Source organism: Rhododendron vialii, chromosome 13a, assembly GCF_030253575.1.
Source record: "Rhododendron vialii isolate Sample 1 chromosome 13a, ASM3025357v1".
In the NCBI taxonomy this organism is placed as follows: Eukaryota; Viridiplantae; Streptophyta; class Magnoliopsida; order Ericales; family Ericaceae; genus Rhododendron; species Rhododendron vialii.
Genome location: NC_080569.1, coordinates 19,863,315 through 19,891,121, shown reverse-complemented (window position 1 = coordinate 19,891,121; position 27,807 = coordinate 19,863,315). Strand labels below are relative to the sequence as shown.

The window sequence follows — 27,807 nt, the reverse complement described above, 5'->3', positions numbered from 1 at the left end:
AAATCTTTGATATGCATATATCATTCCAATATTTGAACATATAGTAATTAAAAAATCTATTATCTTTCACAATCTTAAATTCCGAATTTTTAAGAAAATTGACGCAAAAAGATGCACTTATAGTTCACTCTAGGTTAAAGCCACCCTCCCTCCATGCCCTTATTCACCATAACCATCCAGTTTCCCCTTGGCCGCCTGCGGCTATGATGATCTGAACTATTCATCCGATAAGTATTATCAAATTAACTTAAAATGAGTTTGTAACCCGGGGGTTAGGTCAAGCCCTAGAGCTCCCATCTAAGGTCTCAGGTTTGGAATCTCTCAGAAGCATTTCTCTAGTTCTTGGTCAATAAACCAAATCATAACACCAAAGTAGACTTTTTGGTGGTGTTGGAAGAACATTTGCGTAGTAAAAGCTCCCTTACTCCTTGATCCAAAAGAAGAAGAAGAAGAAGAAGCAGCAGCACCAGCTCCCTTCCTCACTACGATTATCAAAATAACACAAACCACTTTTCCTTTTTTCATTTGAGCAAGGTAGTGAGAAAGCACAAAAAAATTCCATTACTTTCTTGTGGAGAGCAATCTATCAGTTGAAGAAGAGTTAGGACTTGGGAGGGATAGACATTGTAGCTCTAAGCAAAGAGTTGGAGTATTTGCTTGGGAGGGATAGACATTGTAGCTCTATGCAAAAACTTATAGGCGTGCCTTTTCCTTTCTTAGGCTTTGGTGAAACAGGACTTCGGGTCAGAAGATCTACTTCTACATTGGCTAACTCGCAATGTGAAAACATGGTTGGTACCACTTTTCGAAACAACTACTCCTGTTTCGTTGATAATTACCGGAACCAACAATACCTACTCGGAAAAAAATGAGTAGAGAGGTCGGCTAGCTCCTATTCCTGTTCATCTTCATGTTATCACCCTTATCGTTGTTGGATGAACTCTCCTCTTCGGCTTCAGTATCATTGGCGTGATCTTTCTCCAGAACCTGTTCAATTCCTCTGAGAACAGTGTCTTCTTCTGCTTCCAGTTGTTGCATACACTCTTCAAAGGCAGCCACCAGGTTCGGGTCAAAGATGGACTCCTCACTGCGTTCTTTTCTCGGCCTGGGTTTCGATATGTTATAGCTGCCAAATTTAGGAGTGACATAGGCTCCAGGGGAGTAAACTTGGCCCCCTTGATAAAGCCACTCCCTCAGATTTGCAACACTAGGGAATTCAGTGGTGGATGGAACTAGGATTGAATTAAGCCCCTTGCCAATAGCCTTTCTTTTCAAGCCTTTACCAGAGATACTACTACTACCTTCATGAGCAGCGTCCTCAAACGTTTGTGATTTCTCGGCTGAGATGGAATCAGTTAGACTCGGAAGCATTTCTCTAGTTCCTGGTCCTACAGTTATTGGGGTGCCCCTCTCATCGGTTGTGGAATTCTCTCTAACTGATTCTTCATCCCTTGACAATGATATCGTAGCATCATGGGTAGTCGAGGGATAGTAATCAAGGCGGTGAGGTTTCTTGGAGGACCATTTAGAATGTGGTAGTTGCATTTCGGCTCCTGAATCATGCTCATTACCGAACCCATTTTTTGGTTCCCCGGCCAGGTGAATGGCTTCCACCATTGCATCATATTCCTTAACCGTATGAAAGCTTCTAGCACGTACAACACCCTTAGTCCCCCATTTGAATTCCAGTCCATCAAGCCTGTCGAAATCTCTAGGAACTCGGGGTGGAATTTCATTCTCTGGTAACCACTGAGAGCTTTTAGACCGTTTAGCTTTGTAGATACCACGTTTTTTCTCTACCAAGGATGATGATGGTAGTGACAGATCTTTGTGGTTTCCTTCTTGATTTACCCGGTGTTGTTCAAGGCCCGCAACCAACTCCCATGCATTGATGGTCTCTGTACTTGAAGGGTAGAGATCTGGAATGTGGCCTGTTTTGTTGGAAACAGGTGGAACTTACTGTTAAGAGAATTGATGCTTATTGAATTAGCTCAAGAAATAAAAATCAAAGATATGATCGCTGCCATTACTGGAGTTATATCGATCTTCTACCCCAGGAATGCCATCCGTCGTCCTGGGCAAGCTCTGGCTCATCTCTTTATGAAAACTCATTGACTTAGTTATGACTTTTGAAGTAATGCATCCCATTCGGACAAAGGTTGAACACTAGAACTTGAGCTGCACATAAGATGGATGGTGATACGAAAGAGTCAAATGCACGAAAGACATCATTTCCTAAGCGATTAGTACAAGTAGTATTAGTTCCAAGTACTCGAAATAGGATATCGCAGTTCCATTCTGGCAATTCATTAGCAATTCTTGATATAATTCAAGTACATATTCCAGACTAGAAGCATGTCACGTTGTTGTTTGACGAGCTCACAGTCAAACTCTCTGTTTAACTTTACCAAGACGAATCAAGATGCTCTCATATCATGAAAACGTGTTGACAAGTTCTTTTCTCAGTTTGCTTATTACCAAAAGAACACCGGTTAGAAGCTGCTTGACGTCAAAGCAAGTGCGTTTCTTTTTCTGTTTCTCGCTCTTTATTTTTAAGGAAAGGGTTGACTTCAAAACTCTAGGAAAGGGTTTCCCATGCTTAATCCCAAATGATAAAAGGAAAAAAAAACTCTAGGCTCCTAGAAAGGAATCAGCATAATCATGTAGTACTATGCTTATCATGCTTCTTTCCCAACTACATATATTGTAGGGGTGACAAATTGAACCCAAACCCATTAATAAACTCAAACCCATCAGCTAAAAAGTAGACCCAACCCAACCCATTTATAAGTTGGGTTAGAATGGGTTTCAACCCATCTATTAATGAGTCTCAATTGGGCATTAATTGGGTTAACTTAAATAACCCAACAAGGCATTTATATAACCCACCAAAAAATCTAAAAATTACGGGCCGGTCTTCCTTTTTTGGTGGACTTCCCACGCACTCCAGCCCAATTTTAAAAAGAACCAACAAGGACGGCCCGTTGTAGAGGTAACTAGACTTAGATGTAAATTAAAACATGATTAATACTTAATGGGAATTTTACACAACTCCTTAAAACCGGCCGGTAAATCTCTGCCAAAAAATAGGGGAACAAACCCAATTCTGTCTCGCATAAAAAAATATCAAAGGACCAAATCATCCTCTCTCTCGCATAAAAATATCAAATAACCCAATTCTCTCACTCTCTCTCGCTTAAAAAATATACCTGAACAGCTGAACCAAATTCATTCATTCATTCTCTCTCTCTCTCTCTCTCTCTCTCTCTCTCTCTCTCTCTCCATAAAACAAACCGATTCAAAAGTAGTGAAATTCCTTAAAAAAATAGCAGTGATTTCAAAGGATTTAAATTTCAAAGTTAATAGCTGCTAATTCATTTATAATTCGTTGTTCAATACTAAAAAAAGGTTCTTCAAATCCTTATCCAAACTATAAATTTTTGGATCATGAGTTGTTTTCTCTCTCTCATCTCAATAATGGAAATAGAAATGCAAATAATTAAAAAAGAATCACCGCCTACTAATTAACTAATTAACTGAAGTTCTCAAAATGTGTTTTTCTGACTAGTCAAAAGTCATTAGACCCCGTTTCCCTAATAACTTTCTCTTTTAGTACTTTTTTTTTTATTCAATTTTTTTCGTGATTGTTCATTTTGTAATTTTTTTTTTCTTTTACCCAAATATATTGGAAAATAACCACTTTTAAGTAAAAAAAATAGTCAATTTTTTTCCCCCTTTCAGTGGAGTCGCTCCCCCATCGCAGTACTCAATCTCCCGTCCGTCTCGACAATTAATGGTACAAATTTTGAAAAATCTCTTCCAGCCCTAGAATAGTCTTTTAAAATTTAGAGATTGAAAACAATGGAGAGAGCGGTGAAACAGTGGTAGACTTTTTGTTTAATTTGGTCATTCCAGTATACATGGATAATATGGTAATTTTTTTGTACATGGGCATTTTAGTCATTTAAATGTATAGGGATAATATGGTCATTTCAGTGTATATAGGTATTTTAGTCATTTTAAAATTTTAGTATATAGTATGTAATTGAGTTAATGGCGCGGGTCGGGTTTGATTTTAAATAAATGGGTTGGGCTGGGCATGAGTAATTGAACTCATAATTAATGGGTCTAAATGGGTCAATGACTCATTAAAGACTCAACTCACTTACAACTTGCCCATTTTGGCCCAAACCCGCCGATTTGACACCCCTAATATATTGACATGAACTTCTGCATCAATTATGGGTTTTACAATTCAAGCAAAGCAGATCCCGGTGAATTTCAGAAATCCAAGAGCAAATTCGTTCAGTACAGAAAGATATTTGTACTAGTACTTTTACAAGTACTAGCAACAATATATATCAGCTAAATAAGTGGTGAACAGGAGTCAAAATTCAGAGGTAAAGGGGATGGAACACTGGAAATATATCCAGTTACCAGTTGGTTGAATGGTTATCTTTCTTTCCTTCTTTCGTCTTTGTTTTGGGGGGTGGGAACCATGAAGAATTCAATGGAATGGGATGAATATTAGTATGAATGTAAAAGTCAAAATTTGTTTGTGGCAGTAACTGAGTTTTTGAACTGACCTTGTGCGTACCGGAATCTGTCTGCCTATCTCACCTCCGGAGCTTCACTGCAGTTGGGTTTGGGTAGTGCATCAGAATCGATACAACACAAACGGATTAGTGTTTGTTTTCGTCTTTATGGAACAGCAGCAGGAGGAGAAGTCCAGCAGCAATAGCAAGACAGACAGACAGACAGACAGACAGACTGAGACAATCAAGGCCGCAGGAGGTGGAAGCACTCCTAGTCAAATAATCTTAAAATAGTATTCCAATAATTTGGTCTGGTAAACAAAGAGAGGCAGTCTCACTGCGATACAATTGTATATAACTAGAACTGCATCTGTCTCAAAATATTTGTTCGGTCCGCAAGACAAGAAAATTTAAAATTAATACAAGATTTTCATATAACAAATTCAACAATTTATTAGATATCAATGAGTTCTTTTAATCTATGAGAAAATTTAAAAAAAATTCTCACGAAAAAAGCATTATTTTTAAATTCTCGTTTTGCGGACAGAACAAACATTTTAGGACGAAGGTAGTAATATACTCTCTCCGTCCCAATTTACTTGTCATTTTTTGAAGTTCGTGCCACTTTTCAATTAATTATATCTTGTAATTTATAATATTTTAGGTGATTTCGAAAACATTGAATTATAGAACAAATCAAGATCTATCAAATAAGATTCATATTGGATATAAAATTCATTACTACTTTAAAGATATAACTAGTCTTGTAATCCAGTTAGAATAGAACTGGGACAAGTAAATTGGGACGGAGGGAGTATATAGTTTTTGTATATGTTTGTGTGTGCACACAAAAGCATGGCGACATGTTATTGGATTCTTATTGTAGCTAGGCATTTGCATAAATAACTCCCCGAGATCGCGAGGCTTGTTTGAAAAAGCAATGATATTCTCGAATTTCATCCGACATTTGAATCTTACTATTACAAACACCTCCCCACCCACGACAAAATAAATAAATAAATAAATAAAACATTTGAATCTCCTGGTTATCGAATCACTTTATTTACTTTGAACTAACATTAAACAGTTTCTGCTTCTGCTTACAATTATATTCGTAGCATTCAAAAGTCTCGTTATATGATTATCATGCAAAATTTGAAGAAAAGTTCTCTTTTGTTTGATTTCTCATATCTGCAATTCTCTCACTTGCAATCCATCCAAAAAACACATATCATCACACATTATGCAAGTTCTCCCAAAACACAACTAACAGATACCATCACAGATGAGAGGATTAAAAAAAATAAAAAAAATATTACACATGAAATTTTCAACCGTATACCCCTCTCAACATCATGCAAGTACTTCCACTCTCAGTTCCTTGAACTCTGGTTGTGTTTGGGTAAGCTAGAAACTCGTAGAAAAATGTCGTAAAATTGAAATTTTCCAGCCCAGTTCAATTAGAATTCATTTAAGATTGGCTTGAAAGACTTGAATCAATTGACAAGTCACAAGTACAAAGAAAAGAGCAGCAAACCCTTTGCACGAAAAATGGAAGCAGTTTTTACACCTTACTCTTACAGCATAATACAGCAAGTCCAAGCTCCGAACATGTCCTAATAGGGGGAGTCAGAGATGCGCACATGGAAATAGTGAAACAAAGACAAAGTGCCTTAACGCCGAAAAGCATTAGCTTCACCATCTTCTGACCTTCTCTGAGAATAATGCGTTCGGCGCCGTACACTCTCCTCTATAGTGGAACTTCCCCCCTTCTCAGCACCGTATACACTTTTTTGAGCAGCATCCAAGAAATTCCTGCTACCAACTGTGTGTGCACGCACGGCTTCTTGATCATCAATCTCATCTGCCTTCTTTAGACGTTTCCATCTTTGCTGTTCATGCAACTCGGCATCCATTTGCATCTCCTGCAGCCTAGTAGCTCTCTCTTCTTCGGAAAGTTTAGAGGGATTATTCCGGCGCTTGTGGTATGATTCATGTCGGTCTTCCCTCCCCTTTCTACCAGATTCAGAATCCTCCATTCGGCCTTCCCAATAATATTTTTCACGTTGTGACTTGTCATGCTTCCTCTTGATTCCATCCCGAGTCTCCCCATTTTCCTTGGTTGAATCAGATGGGGCACGATATGGCTGCTCTTTGTACATCACATCCTTGCCTCTATTAGTAGTCCTTTCCCTCGATTCTCTCTCTGAACGTGGTGGTAACTTGTCGGAATGCTCATCACGTTTTGAGCTCTTGTGGTTTCTTCTTTTGTCACTTTCACTAGCAACGTTTTCTGAATCCGTGTTCCTTTCAGGTGAAGAATGTCTCCCATGCTTCGGCTTCTTGTTATGATGCTTCTCTCTGATTTTGTCACTTTTAGGTGTCTTTTCCTTGTTCTGAGCTTCAACCTACAAAGTGATGCGCAATACACAATCAGCAAAACCCTCTCATGTAGAGCAGGTTGTGAAGAGAAGAATCCACACAGCAGCAAAGCAGCAATAAAATAACCAAACCAAAATACACTTTTCCTGGAATCCTTTACTTTCTTCTCCCATGATACCAGCTATTCTAGTTAAAAGTTCGAAGAGGTGCAGGAATCAATATTTTGGCAATCTTCCAACTAGGTGATATATTCGAAGATTCATTTTATTATTGGCTTTTCTTATCTGTAGTTGACTACTCTATGACTACATCAGCATAGGCAATCTTCCAACTTGTTTTAACTTATCACATCTGGTAAATCACCGAGGTAGAATAACAAAGAGTATGCTTACAGATTTGCGAATCATTGCCATCTGGATGGGGTTGTTCTTCACACGAGCTAGGGCTTCTTGCTCTCGCTGTCGAATCAAAAGCAAAGGATCTGAATGAAGTTTCCTCCACGCATCATTGGCAGATTGAGGCTTCTCCTCAAATAAAGCACCTGGGACAGACGGCTGCTCCTGCTGAGACAATAGTTAACTACATGTGAGACTTCCACCAATAAATTGAATCAACGAATTATCTTGATCAATTTTGCACACTTCATTATCTATTTACAACAATGAACAAGACAATGACTTGGCTTAGCATTGACTGAATGCAAAAAAGTAAAACTGACATGGAAGCTTAAAGCTGTCAAGATTCAAGAATGAAACACGAAACCTGTCAAGATTAAGGTTCATTAAGATGGTTGACACATATGACTCAAACTACAAGATCATAATAAAAACAAGCCAAGACATCATTAGCAACCACCGCTTGAATCAAAAGCCATGGCACAATTTCAGAGATTAATGAAATTTTTTTGCCTTTTAAAAAGAATAAAATCAAAAGCCATGGCAATAGTAGACATGCAATGAAGGAATTAAATTCTAAAAAGAGTTTCGGACATAATAACTTCCTAAACATTAGCGGCTCTACAACCATGAGGGGGTGGTCCCTTGAAGACCCTTAAGAAAATTTAAAAAATGTTTGTTAGACTGTATGTGGTAATTTTGGTTTAGTCACTTTTTTAACACCCAATCCTAATAGTCTAGACCACCTAGTCCAAAAATAATTGAACACCCGGCCACAATCCAATTACAACCCATCAATCCAAGTAATTCATATTTGAACATATAACACATTACCTCAAATAAAGTTCAAAATCATAGTGAACGAAATTTGGAAAAAGAAAGAGAAAAAGAAGAATATGTTGGTGTAAATAGTAAATACTATGCCCAGCGTTCTCTCTCCATGTTTATTGCCGATGGTCTAAATGTGTTAATTTCGTATTCATGACATTAACTACTTTTATTTTTATTTTTGTTATCTTATAGAATTATGGACGAAGCTTAAAAAAATTCAACTACATTGCAAAATTTGTTAACTTGAACAATACTCCTTCGAATTCAGGACTACGATAGACAATCACATCATATCATCCTAAAGAAGAGTATATTTTTAAAAAGGTCAACCCCAACCTATTCTCCACAATTTCTTCCAAAAAGGTATTAATAGATTAATACTCCGATTTTACGTTGGCACTATTTATACTACTATATAAGGTTTTGTACATATATTGCTAATTAATAGATCAGATAGTAGAGTTAAGATAATTTCTGAAGACCCTACTAAAAATTTCTGGAACCACCACTATTAACATAGTGGTGCAATTTTTTTGTTGTTTGGTACCATAGCTTCAAGTTTATGCAGGTCTCTTTCTTAAACCCAGCTTGAGGTCCATGAGAGGAGCGATTACAAAAGAGCATTGGTAGTCATTCCCTAATTTTAAGTTGACCGAGATGATTAATGACTGAGAAGTTGATACTTTGAAGACAATAATGTTTATACACAGAGGCGGAATAGACAAGTTGGGGTGTGGGAGCCATGTGAGTGCCATGGCACCCCAAATAACCACTCCTATAGATATAATTATGCACTTTATGATCACATGTTTGAGCAGTAAAAGGTAAAAAATGTATTCCATTGGCACCCCTCTCCCAAAGTTCTCTCTTTTGGCATTGAACTCGGTTAAATATTGATCCTAGATGACTTGATTATTTTCAAGAACAACTAGTTTCATGTTAAATATATAGTTTAGTCGCGTGCAGTAAAATATAATTACTTTGTCTTCTTATATGTGTACACATATAATTTACAACTACTTGCATATATATATATATATATATATATATATATAGTCAGTCTCAAATGAGGGAGTCCTTATTTTAGTTAAAATGCAGACCTCCTCATTTCTCCCATTTTCCGATCGAATTTCGATGATCCGAGCTGCTCAATGTGTTCAGAACGTGATTTTAAGGGTACTCGCAAGAAATCGGCAAAAAAAATGACCAGGAAGGGCTTCATCCGAGCAGTTTTTGTCTGAACCGTTCAATAAAAAACAAACAAAAACTGCTCGGATGAAGCCTTTCCTGGGGTACCATTAAAATCACGTTCTGAACACATTGAGCGGCTCGGATCATCGAAATTCAATCGGAAAAGGGAGGTCCGCATTTTATTGAAATGAGGTGGTCCTTACAGAAGACGGCGGGACTCCCCTTCCCGATTGAATTTCGATGATCCGAGCAGCTCAAAGTGATCAGAACGTGATTTTAAGGGTCCCCGCGAGAAATCAGCAAAAAAATGACCGGGAAGGGCTTCATCCGAGCAGTTTTCATTGAACGGTTCAAAAAAAACTGCTCGGATGAAGCCCTTCCCGGTTATTTTTTTCGCTGATTTCTCGCGGGGACCCTTAAAATCACGTTCTGCACATATTGAACAGTTCAGATTTTCAAAATTTGATCGGGAAATGAAAGTCCCGCATTTTAACAAAGTGAGGGATCCCTCACTTGATAATTTGTGACATATATATATATATATATATATATATATATGTATATGTATATGTATATGTATATCGGGGCGGTTCCGGAGACCCTAAAAAAAACCCTTCAAACTTAATCTCACAGTTTCCGATCAAATTTTGATGATCCGAGCCGCTCAATGTGTTCAGAACGTGATTTTAAGGGTGCCCGCGAGAAACTGGCAAAAAAACTAATTGAGCAAGGCTTGATTTGAGCAGTTTTTTATTGAACCGTTCAATAAAGATCAATAAAAAATTGTTCGGATGAAGTCCTTCCCGGTCATTTTTTTTGCTGATTTCTCACAGGCATCCTTAAAATCACATTCTGATTACATTGAGCGGCTCGGATCATCAAAATTCGATCGGGAACTTGGGGTTTTTTTTTTAAGGGTCCCCGGAACCGCCCCGTATATATATATATATATATATATATATATATATATATATATATATATATATATATATATATTGCATTTGAATAATTATCCTTTTCTTAAATTTTCAAGCTCACCTTAAACTCAAGGAACACATCAATACATTTTCCACAGTTGACAGTAGAACAATGCATCCAACTGCATGAGTACATAATCAGTTGATGTTAATTTGCCCAAGTGGTCACATGTTTGACCACAGAAATGACAACAAAATCAGAAACCACTTTATCTCAATATATTGAACAAAGGGGGAATACGAGGGGAAAGGACAAGGCTAAATTGTCTGAGAAAAGATTGAACAAGTGATTCCAAACAGAGGCTTAACAAGTGATTCCAAACAGGCTTCGCTCAGTGGTGACAACAATGTATAAAAAAAAAAAAATTGTACGCAAAACACTACTAATAGTTATATTTGATTTTGGTTGAAAACTTATAGGTCCTAGTTTACTTTGTAATTTGTTTTATCGAGCTATACGATCTAATTCTTACAAATTTAAATGAATTTTCATTTAATCCAAACTTCTACGAATGTTCCAGTGCGGGCAATATTAAAGAACAATAAAAAATATATGCAAAAATATACCAAAAAAAAATTGAGTGAGCCAGGGGGTTTCAAGTGAACCCCCTCAACGGGCCTCAATTACCAATGGAGCCGGCCCTGATTCCAAACAGAAAGAGAACGAAAAATACCTTTACAGAAGACGAGGAGGAAGCTGTTTGAGGTTCAGTCTTTGGTAAGGACTCAAGTGCCTTAAATCCATCAGAATTACCGCCCTTTCCAACGGATAGACCTGAATCATACAGGAAATCCAATCTCTCTTGCCGACTACAAAATTAGGCAACACAACAAAATAAAAAGATAAGTAATAATTAAGTAAAACTGTTGATCAAAACAAACCCTAACCCTAGGATCCGGAATGGAGAAAAACAAAGGAGAGAAAAGTTTGGGGGTAATTTGGGGAATGGGAGACGTACGGAACGAGGCCGGCTTGCTCTTGGAGGAGGCGAAACTCGGAGCGCTCTCTCTCCTCGAGGATCTGCTTGCGGAGTTCTTCCAACTTCTTCTGTTCGGCGTCGTGTTTCTGCTCGGCTTTCCAAACGTTCTCTATGTTCCGAAGGCTCCCCGTGTGCCATCCCTTCTTGTTTAGAAACTTCAACGCCATCGCTACCAGGGCGATCGAGAGAGAGAGAGAGAGAGAGAGAGAGAGAGAGAGAGAGACGAAGCTCGACTTGAATCGATCACTGAAACGTGAAATAGGACCCAAATATGTACAACATCGTATACTGCAAGGCAAAGTATACGATACCCATCGCTTAAAAGTGGGGTACCATATGCACCTATTTTATAATTTATTTATAACATTTTAGTGTACTTTTGTTCTAAAATTTATAATTTTTCAGCAGTATGATTCGTAACATTTTTATTATAATTCATAATATTTTGGTGTATCTCGTAACATTTATATAATTCGTAACTTCTTAACAATAAGATTCGTAACATTTTCTCTATAATTCATAATATTTTCGGATATATATAATACACACCCAAATAAAAAAATGTGTATTGTAGACTTTCTCAATCCTATAAAAAACGACGAAAGCAGTGTTGGAACAGGCTTCAATGGGGCAAAATTTTTGTTTCAGAGAAATTGCGTTTCAGCGACGAAATGGAAAAATAATTGCAAGTAGATGTGCAGTTTTAAGGAATCATCAAGTCACGAAAATGCAACTAATAATTACACATACATGGTAGTATTATAGAATTAGCCTGGCAAGAATGCCCCTGGACCCCTCCCTTTCTTCCAGACTAGGGCTGTTCAGCAGATCAATCGAACCGTCCAATCTGCACCAAATCAAGACATGCTACCAATGGATACAGATCCTAAAATTTTGGACAGTGCCAAATCGAGACATGCTACCGACGAATACAGATCTTAAAATATTAATTCTGACAGTTCCAGATCGATTCTAGTTCGGTTTCGCTCAATCCGCCCAATTCGCCAATCCGCAATGTTCTTATTTCTCTACAGAAGGTTATGAACGAAGTTGATCAATTTAAATAAAATTTCACAGATAATAAAGTAATAAACATGTATTCTATGATGTTTTTATGTTGAAAATGTTAATAACCTTCTCTATTATGATGTCATTTTGGACTTTTAAAATTTTTATGGACGAATGTAACTTAATTGGATGATGTAATAGTTTATCTTTAGACCTTAGGGTGGATGAATATAACTTAATTCTAAGTAATATTGGTTTAGACGTGTTTGAATTTGTGGCAGACTTGATTGGACTTTAAGTTTTGGGGCTTTATTTTTCAATTTTTAGGTGTATAGAAAAAAAAAATTGCATACTCAAATCCGCCGAAACCGTCCAAACCGATCCGCATAAACCGCATCCAAACCGAACCAACCAAATAAACTCATGGACAGTTGGAGAAAATGCCAATCCACCGTGAGCGGATCGGATTGAGAACCGGACCAATCCACATCAGACCAATCCGCAAATAGCCCTATTCCCAACCCTAAACGAATATTGTCTCTCTCTCTCTCTCTCTCTCTCTCTCTCTGCGTGCATATCGATCCCACCATCCCCCTCTCTCCCTCGATCTACTTCCACTCAATCTTAACTCTTTTGATCTGCTCCCACTCGATCTCCCTTTCACCATTGCTTATAGTACCTCCTTTGGTCTACCTCTAGTAGCTACAATGCTTCGAAAAACATCCAGCACCATGGCTCTCTTCGACAACATCGCTCGCTCCAGTACTTTATGTGATGATTGTTATTTTTGTGAATTACAATTTAGTTCATTAATATTAATTAATTATATAATTAACTTAATTATTATAAGTAGCTTTACTTAGGTGGCTTTCTTGTAAAATTATTTTGGAAGCTAAACTTATTTTTGGCCCTTTTGGAACTTAATAATTGTAAATAAGTTTAGCTTTGGCATTCTTCTAAACTTATTTGGCTAAAAAATTCAATTGATCTACACACAATTACAATATTGTCCTTTCATTTTTATGAGTCATCCACATTGATGCAATCTTGTTGGGTCGAACTATTTATGACCACTACACTATAATGCATAACTTTACCATTTTGGTCCTTAATATAAAATATTGCAAACACCATATAACTTCAAATAGGGTTATCTAATTGTTCTATTAGAACACTATGTCCACTGTTCATAAGAATTCAAAATTGATAAAAAAAAAAAAAAAACCCCTCTATGTAACCCACATCAGATGACTACTCCGCGTACCACTGGGGGGATGCGGGAAGTGGTGTCGATCATCATTAACGTCTTTGAATACTGCGTTATCGTGCTGTGAACCCTCCCCTCCCCGCAGAGGCAAAGATAAAGTACAAATCGAAGTCAACCATGATATCATTGTATAGCCTCCTTTACGGCCATAATAGATGACTTGTTCGCTCGGCTTAGGGTTGCATTGCACATGTGTACCGTCAATAGCTCCAATGCTGTCCTGTAATTAGATACGTTGATATTACGCTTAGGGTTACTACAATGAGTGGTTTCAATATTACCCACAAAATATGACATGCCATGCATATATGTGCATTACATCTCTACAGATAAGAAAGACAATAACAATAACTAACCTTAAAATGTTAGGTACTGGGTTCTACTTCGCAAATAAAGGTGTAGTTCATCCTTATCCCACTTCGACACAATCTCATCTTTGCAGAATTGGTCCATACATTTTAAAATTTTGTGCACATGCATGTTTCTAATCCTTTAAAGTCTAAGAGAATTGAAGCCAAATTGGATGGGTTGCCAATTTTTGTCAATTTTTTCAATTTTGTCCCTTAATTGGAGAGCTCCTGGTTATGCCCTCTAGGGCAATTTCATCTTTCCAGGTCATGCGCTTATAATAATATGATGACATCCTCCAGGCATTTGCCTCTCTCTCTCTTAGCGTAGGTGGTTCTAGATGATCGGAAAAAACTCTCTCTCTCTCACCAAATTGATGCACAACGACTCGATTTTCGCATAGTTCAAATCTCCGGCCACAATCATAGCCATTATCATGCGCAGGTTCGATCTATTCTTGTTGGTTTACGATTTTAGCTTGGTATGGTTGTGTGTGTGTTCCTGATCTCTGAATCTGAACTGTTTATATTTTTGCATATATATATATATACGTGTGTGTGTGTGTGTGTATCTGTGTGTGTGATGAGAGAGAGATGGTTTCTTTTCCCTTTTTGTTTGGCTTTCAGTTTCTTGCCGCCATTTACCTCAGTCTCCATCATTAGTGGCTGCAATGACATCGTACGCCCCAAAAAAACTGTTGTTGAAATAAGTTGTCATTATTTATTTCGGCTTGGTTGTAGATAGATTCATGAACCTTGGCCTCATTCAAGTAGATCTGAACCTAAAATTCTATATTTTTCATTTTTGGCATTTATGCTGATGAATGTGCTCTTTTTCCCATATCTTGAGTGGTTTTACATTGATTTATTCGTTCTTTTTTGTGTTTGGTTCGTTTTCCTATTCAGCTATATTGCTTTCATTTTCATGTGATACTTGTGAAGCGTGTATAAGATGGATTTCCAGAGATATCCGCTGATTTTTTATTGGATATTGTTTGCGAATAAATGGAAAAGTTCTTGCGAACGCATGAAAAACCTAAGAATGATCATAGTGGGATTGTATGCATCTTTACCATGTGTGTTTGTGCTAATCTGCTTATGCATGCCTTTGTCACTTAGTTTGGTGTCGCTGAAGCTTTACTGGAGAAATTAGGTATTTGCTTTTATTGTTTTGTTTTTAAATTGTTAAGAGATTCATGCACCGGTAGCTTGAGGCCTAATTTTTACAAACTAGGTTTGTGGTGTATTTTGTGTACGGTGCATTCACCGTTGGACTATAAAATAGACCTTCTATTGGACCTCAATATGTGCCCATGTTTGTGCTATTTGCTTATGTTTGTTGACAAGGTTCGTGGTGTATTTTGTGTTTTTATTTGCTTGTGTTTGTGTAATGGAATTTCTTAATGTGTTTTGTTACTAAAATACTGGACAGTGATAAATTAGTTATTTTTTGTTTCCTAATTAATAATTCAACCTACTGTTCATTACTATGTAGGAATTTCTTTAAAGACTATCTCTAGTTTATGAGAATCTAAACTTGGATGAGATTCCACTCAGAATAAGCACCCGAACTTGGACGATTGCTTGTAACCCGTCTTTGTGCAAAATTCTCCAACCCTGACAAGCGCACCGCGTCAGCCTTTTTGCATGAGATCTGAAATGCCTTTGGTTTTACCATCTCTCTTCTTTGCCCTAAGAACTGGATCACGCAGTTTCAGAGATTAAACGGTAGCTCCCCCTATTTGGTTAGCTGTGTAATGTTATTTGCTTAGATTCATCGCCTTTTTAATTGCTCATGTGCCGGCTTTGCACGTGTATTTGTTGACACTTATATCTTTAGGCCTCGTTTGATAAAAGTATTAGAGCTGTGGGATTCGTAAGTAGATGGAATTAGGATTGGGATTGGTAATGAGAACGGATTGGTAAGAAGATGAGATTGGTGATGAGTATGTTTGTTTGAGATGAGATTAGATGATGAAATTACAAATATCATGTTTGTTTCACATGGGATAGGAATGGATTGGATTGATAGTATACATTTTCATTTTTGCCCTTCACATGGGATAGGATTGGTAAGAAGATGGGATTGGTGAAGGCTATTTTCATATTTGTGCATTGGCAAGGAGGGGATTGGATTGTTAATACCAAGTCCCCCAAGGTATTGATAATACCCCCTAATGAGGGGATTCACATGCCCATGGGACTAGTAGTCCACATCTTCATTGTGAAAACAAACAAATGATTAGTAATCCCTTGGAATTATCAGTCCAATCCTAAGGCCGAAAGAGATTAACAAACGGGACCTTAGATTCCATGTATGTGCCTCCAATTTTCCGTTAATTTTCCGTTTGCCTCTATTTTTGCACCTACTTCTTGTTTGGAATTTGACTCCTTCAAATAGCTTTCGTGTTTTTTTTTTATTGTTGCCTTTGTGAACGCGTTGTATGTCATGATTGTTGGTTTGTTAGCTTATTACATATTTGTGGTTTAGCACGTTGACGCCATGGTGATATGTCTTGGCTTGGTGTAATAAACTCGTGAAAAATCTTTAACTCACTTTTCCGGCCTGTTGTGGAATCAATACTAATACATCTTGTACAATGTTTTATAAATTTGTGCGTCTCTATTGCCCTCCATTAGGGTTTGATGATACCAATAAGTATGCATGTGTTCTCTTTTGGTGAAATGCTCTTCTTTATAGCTTATTGATCATTCTTCCAATGTTTACCAAGTATCTCATTTTCTCTTCTCCTTATGTATATTGGATTATTTCAATTTAATCATATAGAGTAGGAAAAAAATGGTATACGTTAATAATTTGTCCTTCGGCCGTGCAGTGCAATGGTAGCTCATGTTCCATTCCTACGATGGGAATACGTACCGCATAGTCATTTTCATGTTCCGTAAGGAGGATTTTATTACCTTGTGCCTATTTGGGGGTGTAGAATAATTGCTGTTGTTGCAAGCGTTAGTAATGGCGGTGCATTAGAATATGAGGCATCTACTAACTTCTAGCGTGAATACAACGACATATTTGGCCTAGTGCAGGGCTTGAGTTGGAGTGATTATGATGGTTTGGTTTTATGGTTGGATGCTATGGTACACAATTTATTTGTATGGTATAGTACTCCAGGTAAAGCTTGCCATTTATGTCATGTATGCCCATTATATTACTAAATGCAGTTTGTGAATTTTTCTCGGTTGATCCATTTGAAAAAAAGAAAAACAGTTCGGCTACCGTTAAGGCATTTTCTCTTTCAGTAATACGTTCTCTCCTTTTTTACATTCTACACAGGTGTGGGACGATGGTGGTATATGAGACATATTTAGCAAGCACATATCTACGGACGAACAATGGTGTGCTTATTTACTCTATTAGCTAGCAATTATTAAATTTTGTCATTTTTGCTCTACATAATATAATCTTATTGTAGTCCTTGTCAATATTGTTGTTGCTTGCATAGCTATTGCCTCGAGGTTATCGCCAATTTTTTCAAGGCATGCATAGAACTAGTTGGATACTGCTGCGGCATGGATCTAAAGCTTGGCCTATGCAAGTTGTTGATAACGTACTACGAGATTAGGGCTGCTAGTTGAGACTGAAAAATCGATCGAAACCGAAAAATCGGACTGGACTAAATTTTTCAAGCTGGTCGAATAATTTCGATCCGGTTTATGTGTTTTAAAGACCGGTCGAAACCGGACTGGTTATATATATGTATATAAACATATGGGAGGGGAATATATATATATATATATATGTATATATATATACATGCACACTAAGGATCCTGTGAGGGATCCCGTTTTTTTCATTCCGTGTGGCACTGCCATCTGAGCCGTTGGATTAGCCCACACTTAAAAAAGCATCTTGCGGATCCTATGATACCGGGTCGTCCATGGGTCACACGGGTTATAACAATACGGGTAACCCTTTTCCTTCTCACTCGTTGCAAACATGAAACAAAAAAGATAGAGAGAGAGAAAAGAAGAAACGATGAAGAAGAAGAGGTACTGGTGAAGAGGAACCCTAACAAACGGGTATCTCTCTCTCAAATTTCTCTCTCGATCTCTCTCTCTTCTTCTTGAAAAAACCCTAATTTGGGCTCGATTCCAGTTCAAAGAAGAAGAATTGAAGCCAAAGTTCGAAGAAGAAGCTCTCGTTGACTCTAGACTTCGATCTCACGAATAGGTATCTCTCTCTCCCTCTCTCTCGCTAATTAGGGCTTTTTTTGTTTTAGGGTTTCTATTGGTTGAAAGTAGCAGTAGTAGTAGTGGCCATAGATCAAAATCTTGTTTGTGGAAGTGGCAATGGTACGAATCTGCAGTGGTACGAATCAAAATGTTTTTTCCTGTTTGTTTCTTGAGAATCGAGAGGAACATGGATTGTGGAATGGATACTTACGATTTCAGCTCTGGGGTTCTCACATCTAACTTGTAGAAGTTATTTAGAAACATTTTTTTGGTTAATAAAATCAACTTACCAGGAAAAAAAAGAAAACATTTTTGTAATGTGATGTGTGACTTAGCTCCAATCAACCAAATTGGGAAATTATTGTCCAGTTTGCTTGGGAAAGCTACTAAATCATTCAAACTTTTCTTTAAATGCATAGAATGAAAATTATTCGCAGATTTGTTTGTGATTCTTTGTTGAGTTCTCTATTTGACATTGTTGCATACTTATTTGAAAAGATACAAGTTTGTACTCCATTTTTGTTGCTTCTTCTGATATCTGACTCTTGGAATAAGAGTGGTACATTTTGAGATAATGAGTGGTAGATTCTGAAATTCAAATATCGCTGGGCTTATAGTTTTACTTCTTGTGTCAGATTCTGAGATGTTTATACACGTTTACTAGCCCTCGTTAACACATTCCCCTGATATTAATAATTCATTTGCACTTGTGTTCCCAGTTCACGAAGGTCACAACACAAGCTGGTTATACACCGAGTTTATTATTGTTGTACCTTTGAAGTTGACTTGCTTAGTTCTTTTATTTACTCTGATTTGTGAATTTCCCGTTTTACCGCAGATATGTTATTGATGTAGGTATATTTTGGTGAATTTGGCAGGATGTATCTTAGGGGGATGTTGATATATGTTGGCGCCCATCTTCCAGATTTTGAGAAAGCTTATTCTAGTTACTCAGATTACGGTGTGTTGGAGAATCTTTCAAGCTGCCTTACAAGCTAGCTGCAGAAATGTGACATCCGTTAGAAGTCTTAGAAATGGTGTTTAGTTGTGTTATGGGAATGTGTTTTGCAATAGGTAAAATATGTAATGATTGTGTTATAAAGAAAGTGGACAATGTATTGTCTTGTTTGTAATGAAGTTTGGAATGTTTTTTTTTTTTTTTGGCTTTGTTGTAAGGTGGTGAACATACTATAGGTTGGCCAATTTCGGCTTCTTTTTTTTTTTTTTTTTGTGTTCCATTGTTTCCTTTGGCTGGCTCTCAAAGGATATACCCTTGGCCATTTTCTTGGTGTGATTCTTTATAAAGAATGAGATGTATTGTATCGAAATTTAATGGCTTTCTGTTTCCCTCTTAATTTGTTGTTGCAAAATTTGAGTTGGTCACAATTTGATTTCTTGGACTGAGATTCTTGGCAAGTAATCCGTATGTTGGGGAATTTTTGGCAAGTAATTTGTATCCGTGTCGTGTCGTGTCCTAATTATGAATTTTTGGCAAGAAATAGTTACTTATTTTTTTGTGTCCCAAGCAAGTAATGCATTTGCCTGGCAGATAGCTCTCCTCTTCCAGAAATTCTGTTCTGTAAAGAGCAGTAGCATTGTCCACTATCATGAGAGCAAAATTCAGTAAAAGATCATTACAAGAACATGTCTAGTACGCTCTTGTTGGTTTCTCATTGCAATTCTAGGTATCTACAGCTATTTCAGTCATTTAGGCATTTCTCCAAAGTAGACAATACCAGCACCTCCTCTCCCAATAACATTGCCATCTATCATGCATTCAAGGATGTCTGATATCGTGAACTCGAGCTTTTGGAATGAAGTAAATTACTCAATAGTAGTCATTCAAAGGCATATGACATATCTCAACGGAAACTTTTCATTACAAATAAAACAACACATTGTCCACTTTGTTTGTAACACATTCATTACATAATTTACCTATTACAAAACACATTCCCATAACACAACTAAACACCATCCATCAACGGCATACACTTGAAGCAATCCTTTACAACTAAATCTGTTGATACAGTTGAAGCAACTACCCCTTTTGAATCGCTCAAGAATCATACAATACATATGAACGAAAAAATGTATGGTACTCTACAAAGCTTCATTTAGCCAATCTTAAAAGGCTTCTTTAGTACCATCTGCCCAGAGAATGTGAGAAATCTTCATTTAGCCAACCTTGAAAGAACTTTGTATTCTACAAGGTGAGTAAGCTTCCTGCACATCCAATGCTATAGCCCTTTGCAAGGCTGACTTGTACTCCTCACTGTGCTCTCTAGCAAGAGAGCCGCTCCATCCTCTGCTGCGCCAGAATCTCATAATCTGTTCTGTCTCCATCATGAACTAAACTCAAAGAAAATCTTTAGTTTTTTGCTCTTCAGCTATACCATAAGTTTTTTTCAAGACAAAAATGCTCTGCACATACAGTTAAAGGGAACCCTTTTCCCCAATTTTTTGCTTAATCTTGTTAAAGGACCTACAACTTTGTAGTTGTAATTTTTCTAATTCAATGTCCAAATCCAAAGGTTAAGCAATAAGAATATGCACAGTACACATGCCACTCTTTTTAAGAATGTGTAAGTGGAAATAGCAGAGACAATGAAATTGAATTTGTATTAGAATTAGGATTAGGATTTTTTTTTAACCAGAATTAGAATTAGGGTTTAAACTTGAATTGGAATTAGGGTTTTACACACATTCTTATTGTTTAACTATTACAAATTCAAAATAGTCAAAATGGGAAACTTGAAAATGTTGCTTTCGAGACCTAATTTTTGGGTTTGTCAAAACGAAATCGAGACCTAAATCTTTCGTCTTTCGAATCCCAAAATCAATCTCATAGAAAAACACAGAAAATCAATCTCGTTTGAAGCCCTAAATTGCAGAAGATCAAGACCTTGGTGGTGTGGAACCAAAAATCGTTCGGATTCGAGATACAGAATCATTCGGATTCGGATTCGAGAGAGATACCTTGTAAATGAGAGAAAATAACGATTTCTGGTACCAAAAATCGAACCAAGAAAAACCCTAATAATAGATAGATACAGAGATCGAGAGAGAGATACCGTTCATTAGTGAGATCGATCATTTTCGTCGTCTGCCGTTCTTTCGTTCTTCTTCTTCGTTCCTTCTCTCTCTCTCTCTAAACGCGTGAAATGGCATTTGACCGGGTATAACAGGGTTTTGTTGTAACCCATGACCGCCCAAAAAATACCCGACCCATCTCCCCTTTAAGATCCGCGAGATTCTCTTTTCTTTCCCAACCGTTGGATTAGATCCAACGGCTCAAACGCGAGTCCCGTACAAATCAGAAAATCCGGGATCCCTTAGGGGAACCAGAGTGTATACATACATGATATATAAAATCAATCATGTATGTGCGTGCGTGCATGTGTGTGTATGTGTATATATATATATATATATATATATATATATATATATATATAAACTATTTTTATGTATTGGACTCAAAATTGATCCTTTTTTGTTGGGCCCAAAAAAAAGGGGTTGAAGTATGGGTTTTTGATTGATATTTTATGGGTTGAATTGTAGATTTTTTGATGTGTTGGGTCCAAAAATATGACCCATGAATGAAAATCGGATAAATCGGACCAAAATCAGTTGAGCCGGTCAAAACCAAACTGTATTATCTCAATCGGTTCCAGTTTCTAAAAATCTCAAACCGGATAACCGGTTTCGACCGAAAAATACGCCAAAACCGATCGAAACTGGACCTGTATCACCCCTATACGAGATGGTTGGGATGATTCCAGAGCAACTCATGACATTAGAACTAATTGCAAGCTAATATTAGGGTGTGACCAGAAATGGGTGTTTGATGCCATAATTCTTAATCAATATGATGTTGAAGTTCGGTATGATTGGACAATGTTGGAGAACCCACATTGGTGACAATTGCATCTTGTGAAAGGTTAGTATCACAAAACTTGGGAAAATAGGATCCAATTCATTTCATCCCTTACAGAAGAGTTTCCGACATGCCAAAAAAAATAATTACCAACCCTTACAGAGCGTAGAGCAAGACCCAATTAGAAATGAAATGAATTACTGATAGTATCATAAAAGACCCTTATGGTCATGTCATCATGTTCAAAGTATATCTTTGTTATTTTCATCCTATGAAATATGTATAGATTATCTTAATGAAGTATTAATACAATTGTTCAACACCAGATGATATCCCAACGTCTTGTATGCCATCAGTCATCAATGATAATTTCCCATTCAGAAATCTAATGCGGGTATAGCTCAACTCCTTACTTTTTATATCTTCTTCCTGTAGCACAGTATTTATATATTTTTGTTTAGACTAGTTATTCCTTATTGTTAGATTCTATGCGTAAAATATAGGAATTTGAGATTAGACTTAAACCCTTGCTCCAAGATTTACAGGTGGACAATATTCCAATCACAATATCGAACACAATATGGGATATACCTGTTAATGAATATGGACAATTCAATGCAACTGTGCTGAATGAAGTCTTTGCTGCTATTGAGTTGGAACTTTATGATTATGTTTCCATTACTATGCTGCCAAATATGGAGGTTACGATTGTTGTTTAGAACAATGCGAGAAACTATAAGTCTATAACTGATTATGGGGTGTGTGTCATGAGTTTGAACTTTTAGCAAATTGCAGTTGAGAATATGTGAATATATGTATATGCACGGATAATATTATGTATTTTGTAAGCTGGTACTAATCGAACGATTGATCAACGATTGTTTTTAGGTTACGATTATTTTTAGAGAAAGACCCTTATGGTAATGTGCCCGTACTAATCGAACGATTGATCAACCGAAACCAACATATACATTTGCAAACAAACGTGAACTATTAAATTACGATTGTTGTTCACGTTTGTTTGCAAATGTATATATTGGTTTCGGTTGATCAATCATTCTCAGCTCTTAAATGCAACTTCCCACTTTTGTCCAGTTTTACCAGTTATTTTTGTTGTTTAAGTCTAAAAACATTGAACGTGCAATTCGCGACTTCCTACTTTTGTTTTGGTAGTGTGTGCTAATTAGTAACAAATAATGGTTTCAAATGCAACATGCCAGGAAACATTTTGTCTGGGCACGTTCAGTGGTGTGCACATTAGCTTAACCATAACTTAAACACATATGTAAATATATGTAGACTACATGGACAAATTCTCCTCCTCACCCTCCAAACCCAAAAATACCAGGCACGAAACATCTCGTGCAAGCACAAGCTGTCACACCTTGGATTTTTAACATAAATATAAAGGGGTTTTCATAAATAAAAACCTCACAATAATCCGTATGATACCCCAAATGAGTTTTACGTTTCTACTTCCATAATTGCGCTTCAACATCCAATAGTTTCCAAAAGATTACATCTTTGGCTCCGAGGCCCAAATTAACATAAGTACCAAGTATTCAAAAGTTAAGGGTTTACAATACTTTTAAGTCAAAGAATTATCAAATGAAGTTATAAATATATCTTCCCAAAGAGATTTACAAAGATGACGAAGTAACTCCTCTATGTTAGCTGTCAAAATAGTGTCCACATCCAAGCACTTTCAAAATAGTGTCCACATCCAAGCACTTTCAAAATAGTGTCCACATCCAAGCACTCCAAGCATGCAAACTACTGCCCCGAGTTAAAACCTGAAAATGATGTAAGGTTTGAGCTACACTAGCCCAGTAGGAAACTCTAATCTAACAATATATGTAAATGAAATGTTGGGATGATCACATGATGAACAATGATAATAAGATTCAAAGAATGGACGGTAACAACAATCAATAATCCAACACTTTGTTTTCAAAACCAACCCTATGGCTCGATGAGCAACCTTTTTAAGTACCATGTGTCCAACCGTGTCTCGTACAAGTGTCTTGAGCCGTAGCTTCTACCGGGCCAATTAAAGGACCTTGATGTCCTTTGCCAGATACCTTACCCATTGGGAGGTCCTGAAGTATCCAATACGAGCATATAGTTACTGCGGAGCCAATTAAAGGACCCCGGTGTCCTTTGCCAGGCACGCATCCGTCAATGAGTCCTGAATGTCCTCGTCATGTTCGTAATGTTTCAAAATCCTTTTATCATCATGTTAGTACCATTCAAACCCAACTTTGATCCATAAAGTGTTTTTTTGTGAAATCATGTCCGGATGAGCATTAAAGTTATGGAAACGTTCAATGAAATCATTAAATACGAGTAATCAAGTCAAGGGTCACTTAGGAGGTGTTTAAGTAGGTTTGGAAGTGATTGGGAACCGAAACGGTGAAGTATGAAACAAAACAACAAAAATTGTCCATAACCAACAGGTATCGACACCTAGCAAGATGATATCGATACCAATGGACCAAAAAGCATTCCAGATGCAAGGGTATCGATACCCATGAAGGATAATATCGATACCAGTGTGTTTTCTGGGTTTGGTAATGCTAGGGTATCGATACTCGAGGAAAATGGTATCAATACCATGGCTGTTCGAGCAGATTTTCTACAGATTTTCATGGGTTTCTCAACTACATCAACCTCAACAACAACTACAATAACAAATGGTAAGATTCAAGCTACAGGAAACAAGTCATAAACATATATTGAAGGGTAAAACTCCCTACCTCAAAGATTGAAGAACAAAATCAAGAATCCTCCAAGCCCTGGCTCCACACCTTGAAACCGGATGAGATACGCCTCCACCGACCTCAAACGAACGAAACACAATACGCATAGGGATGAAAGATTGAAGGTAGTTTTAAGTGGTTTGGGAGAGAATTTGAGTGATAGCAAGAGAGAGAGAGAGATGGAAGCCAAGAAAGAGAGAAGAACGGGAGAGTCAGAGGAGAGGAAAGGGGAAAGTTATTCTCTATGCTCACACACATAGGTTATATACATATACTAGACACATATCACACACTCACCCCTCAAGAGCAATACTTTAACTCATTAACTCCAAATCTCAATATTCTAAACCAATTTCCTCCTTTTGTTTCTTGTAAGACATTTAAATCAATTATACAAATTTACGAGTCTCAACACGAGCTGATCATCTAGTACAATTGAACGAGAATGGTGGAACCTTTCATCAATTTCTTGGGTGATTCACCCACGCAATACACATATGAAAATAGCCAAACTCTCCTCCACACGAATTGGATTATCTCGATAGGCAACCCATTTGTACTTTGTTTTCAACACATTACATAACTCAAAGAATATGTTCTTTGGCATCTTAAGTACTGCATAACAACAGTTTGGGTGGCCATTTATTACCTTTTGTAAGTAACCCTTACCTGTTAACATCGAAGTGTAGTATGATACCCTCCCTCGTTGCGATGCCAAGTGTTGCATTCCAATAGAGTCCTGCTATTGGTGCCAATGGGTACCATACCGAAAATGTACCGACGGCCGCGCCGGGCCATTCCAGCCACCGGACGGTCGATTTGAGCCGTCCAAAAATTCTAAAAACAAAAATCAAGTGGCCCCTCGTAGGAATAAACGACATTTGATGTGCGTAGGTGCTCGATCCAAACACCCCATCTTTTTGTGTGTTTGGATCGAGCACCTACGCACGTCGGATGCCGTTTATTCCCGCGTGGGGCCACTCGGTTTTTTTTATAGAATTTTTGGACGGCTCGAATCGGCCGTCCGGTGGCCGGAAATGGCCCGGCGCGGCCGTCGGTATGATATTGGTCGGTACCGATATCATTTTCGCTTCTAATATTACACGTAGAGCATCGAAAGCCAAATCAAAGACAAGTTCATTGATGTCCTCCATGTCATCTTCAGCATCGTGTTGGAACCCATGCCATTACGGTATTGGTTCGATTGAACTGTACACGGTTACCATAATGAAAATGTCCGTTTCCTCCCATTCCGTACGTATATTCTGCATAGTTGTTCCATTCCCACTATTTGTTCCATTCACACATTTTGGTTGGTCACGTCTATTCATTTAACCTGAATAGACACAAATTTTAGATTAAAATCGTTCACCAATAATTTCATTCAATATCCATTAAGTATTTTGGAAATGTTCCAATAATGCCTTGCCATTTTCAAAATATTGAAAATACAACTTGGTTAAACTCGAAAAATATGCACATAAACGAAGGTATCTTATAATTTGAACCATTCACTTCGTGAAAACACATCAAAATTAGTTGAAAGAGTATACTAGACTTGTTTTTTGGACTAGCAATCATTTGTTGACAAACTAGACAAGTCTCATACACAATTCACCGTTTAGTTTTGGTTTTAGTTTTGTTTTCAATCATTATCCTATTTCTTTCTCCAATCATTACCCTATTTTTTCAATTATTACTTTCTCATCTCTTCCTATCTCTCTCCAATCATTACCCATATTTTCAATCATTACTCTATTTCTCTCTCCACCCACTACCAAAACTAAACTAAACTCCCAACCAAATACAACCAATGTTTTTTCTCTTTATCCATAAATGTCGACCCTTGGATTGACCTTGGGTCTTAGTTTGATGAGTGCTCTAAATTCAAAGCCCTTGAAACCTATAGGAATTAGCACCACCTCCACACTCATATTGATTGGTAGATTTTTGCCAGTGTCATGTAACTACAACACCAAAAAAACTATAAAGAACTAAGTAGTTCACCTCTTATTTTATACATTACAGGCATCAAGAGTTTACTTTGAGAATGATTAATAATTAAGTGGTCTTATTAACTTTCGCCTACAAGGTGGAGGATAATACACAATAAGCCAAACACATTGAGATATCAATACATACCGAATGGATATTAATAAACTTTTGAAAAATATCAACGGTTGTGCTAACAGGTGCTACTATGCACTCCTTAAGAAATTATAAAATATGTTGTCACCATTCAAATTGTTAACTCACGCGCCTATTTCTTGCATTTTACTTCGACACAGTTTACAAAACCATTATTGTTGTTTTGTACTACTCCCAAAATAATAGTTTTAACCCATATATTGTGTCTCTCATTTTTCACTTACCCCTTCTACTTTTTTCTCTTGTCCTCTCAAACAACATTAGAAACACGTTATATTTACCCCCCGTCACCTGATAAAGGATTTTTATTTCTTTTTTGATAATTAAGTGTTCAGGCCAATTTACGCGCACCTTGACTATGTTGAGAATATAAATAATAAAATTGCACCCCTCTCTAATAGCTTAAACTTTTAGATGAGTTGGTGGTTGACAAATTAATATGATATCAAAGCACTTTGGAACTCGAGAGTGAGCAAACTTCTAAGTCCCAAGCTTTGACCACTGAGCTAAACCCCGTTGGGGTTTATGAAAAGAACAAAATAAACTAATTGACCTACTTAAATGTAATGCTTTCCAGAATTTTTCCTGAAATAACTGTGAAATAGAATATACAAGTGAGGTACACATGCTATGCAAAGAAACAAAAAAAGAAAGGATCATAGAGGCGGAGGTGGCAGGATGTGAAATGTTATGGTTAAGGTTTGTTGACACCTGAGAATAAAAAAAGAGAGAATCATAGACAGTGGTAGGACCAATTATCACCGACGGACACACGGGGTTCACTTCGGGTTTCGGATGAAAAAATCTAAACTGTTCAATAATTTTAAAAAAAATCGAGCGTACTTGTGAAAACCAGCTCAATCCAATATGCGTAGGTATCTGATTCAATTTCTCATTTTCATTCAGATTACATGAT

At 37.2% G+C, this 27,807-nt stretch overlaps 2 protein-coding genes across 3 annotated transcripts; both read right to left on the bottom strand.

The window, feature by feature from the left end:
• Positions 1 to 497: 497 nt before the first annotated feature.
• Positions 498 to 4,851, bottom strand: LOC131313346 (uncharacterized). Its single transcript, XM_058341610.1, has 3 exons — positions 4,587 to 4,851; positions 2,031 to 2,178; positions 498 to 1,931 (listed from the first exon to the last, which is right to left on the bottom strand). The coding sequence occupies exons 2-3, from the start codon at positions 2,146 to 2,148 to the stop codon at positions 886 to 888; spliced, it is 1,164 nt and encodes a 387-aa protein (XP_058197593.1). The 5' UTR covers positions 2,149 to 2,178; positions 4,587 to 4,851; the 3' UTR covers positions 498 to 885.
• A 1,115-nt stretch (positions 4,852 to 5,966) lies between these two features.
• Positions 5,967 to 11,589, bottom strand: LOC131313345 (uncharacterized). 2 transcript variants are annotated; one of them, XM_058341608.1, is made up of 4 exons: positions 11,271 to 11,589; positions 10,986 to 11,121; positions 7,310 to 7,480; positions 5,967 to 6,943 (listed from the first exon to the last, which is right to left on the bottom strand). In XM_058341608.1, the coding sequence occupies exons 1-4, from the start codon at positions 11,456 to 11,458 to the stop codon at positions 6,209 to 6,211; spliced, it is 1,230 nt and encodes a 409-aa protein (XP_058197591.1). In that variant the 5' UTR covers positions 11,459 to 11,589; the 3' UTR covers positions 5,967 to 6,208. The 2 variants fall into 2 exon arrangements, with proteins under 2 accessions (XP_058197591.1, XP_058197592.1); XM_058341609.1 differs by having other exon boundaries at positions 7,310 to 7,477.
• Between the last annotated feature and the right edge of the window lie 16,218 nt (positions 11,590 to 27,807).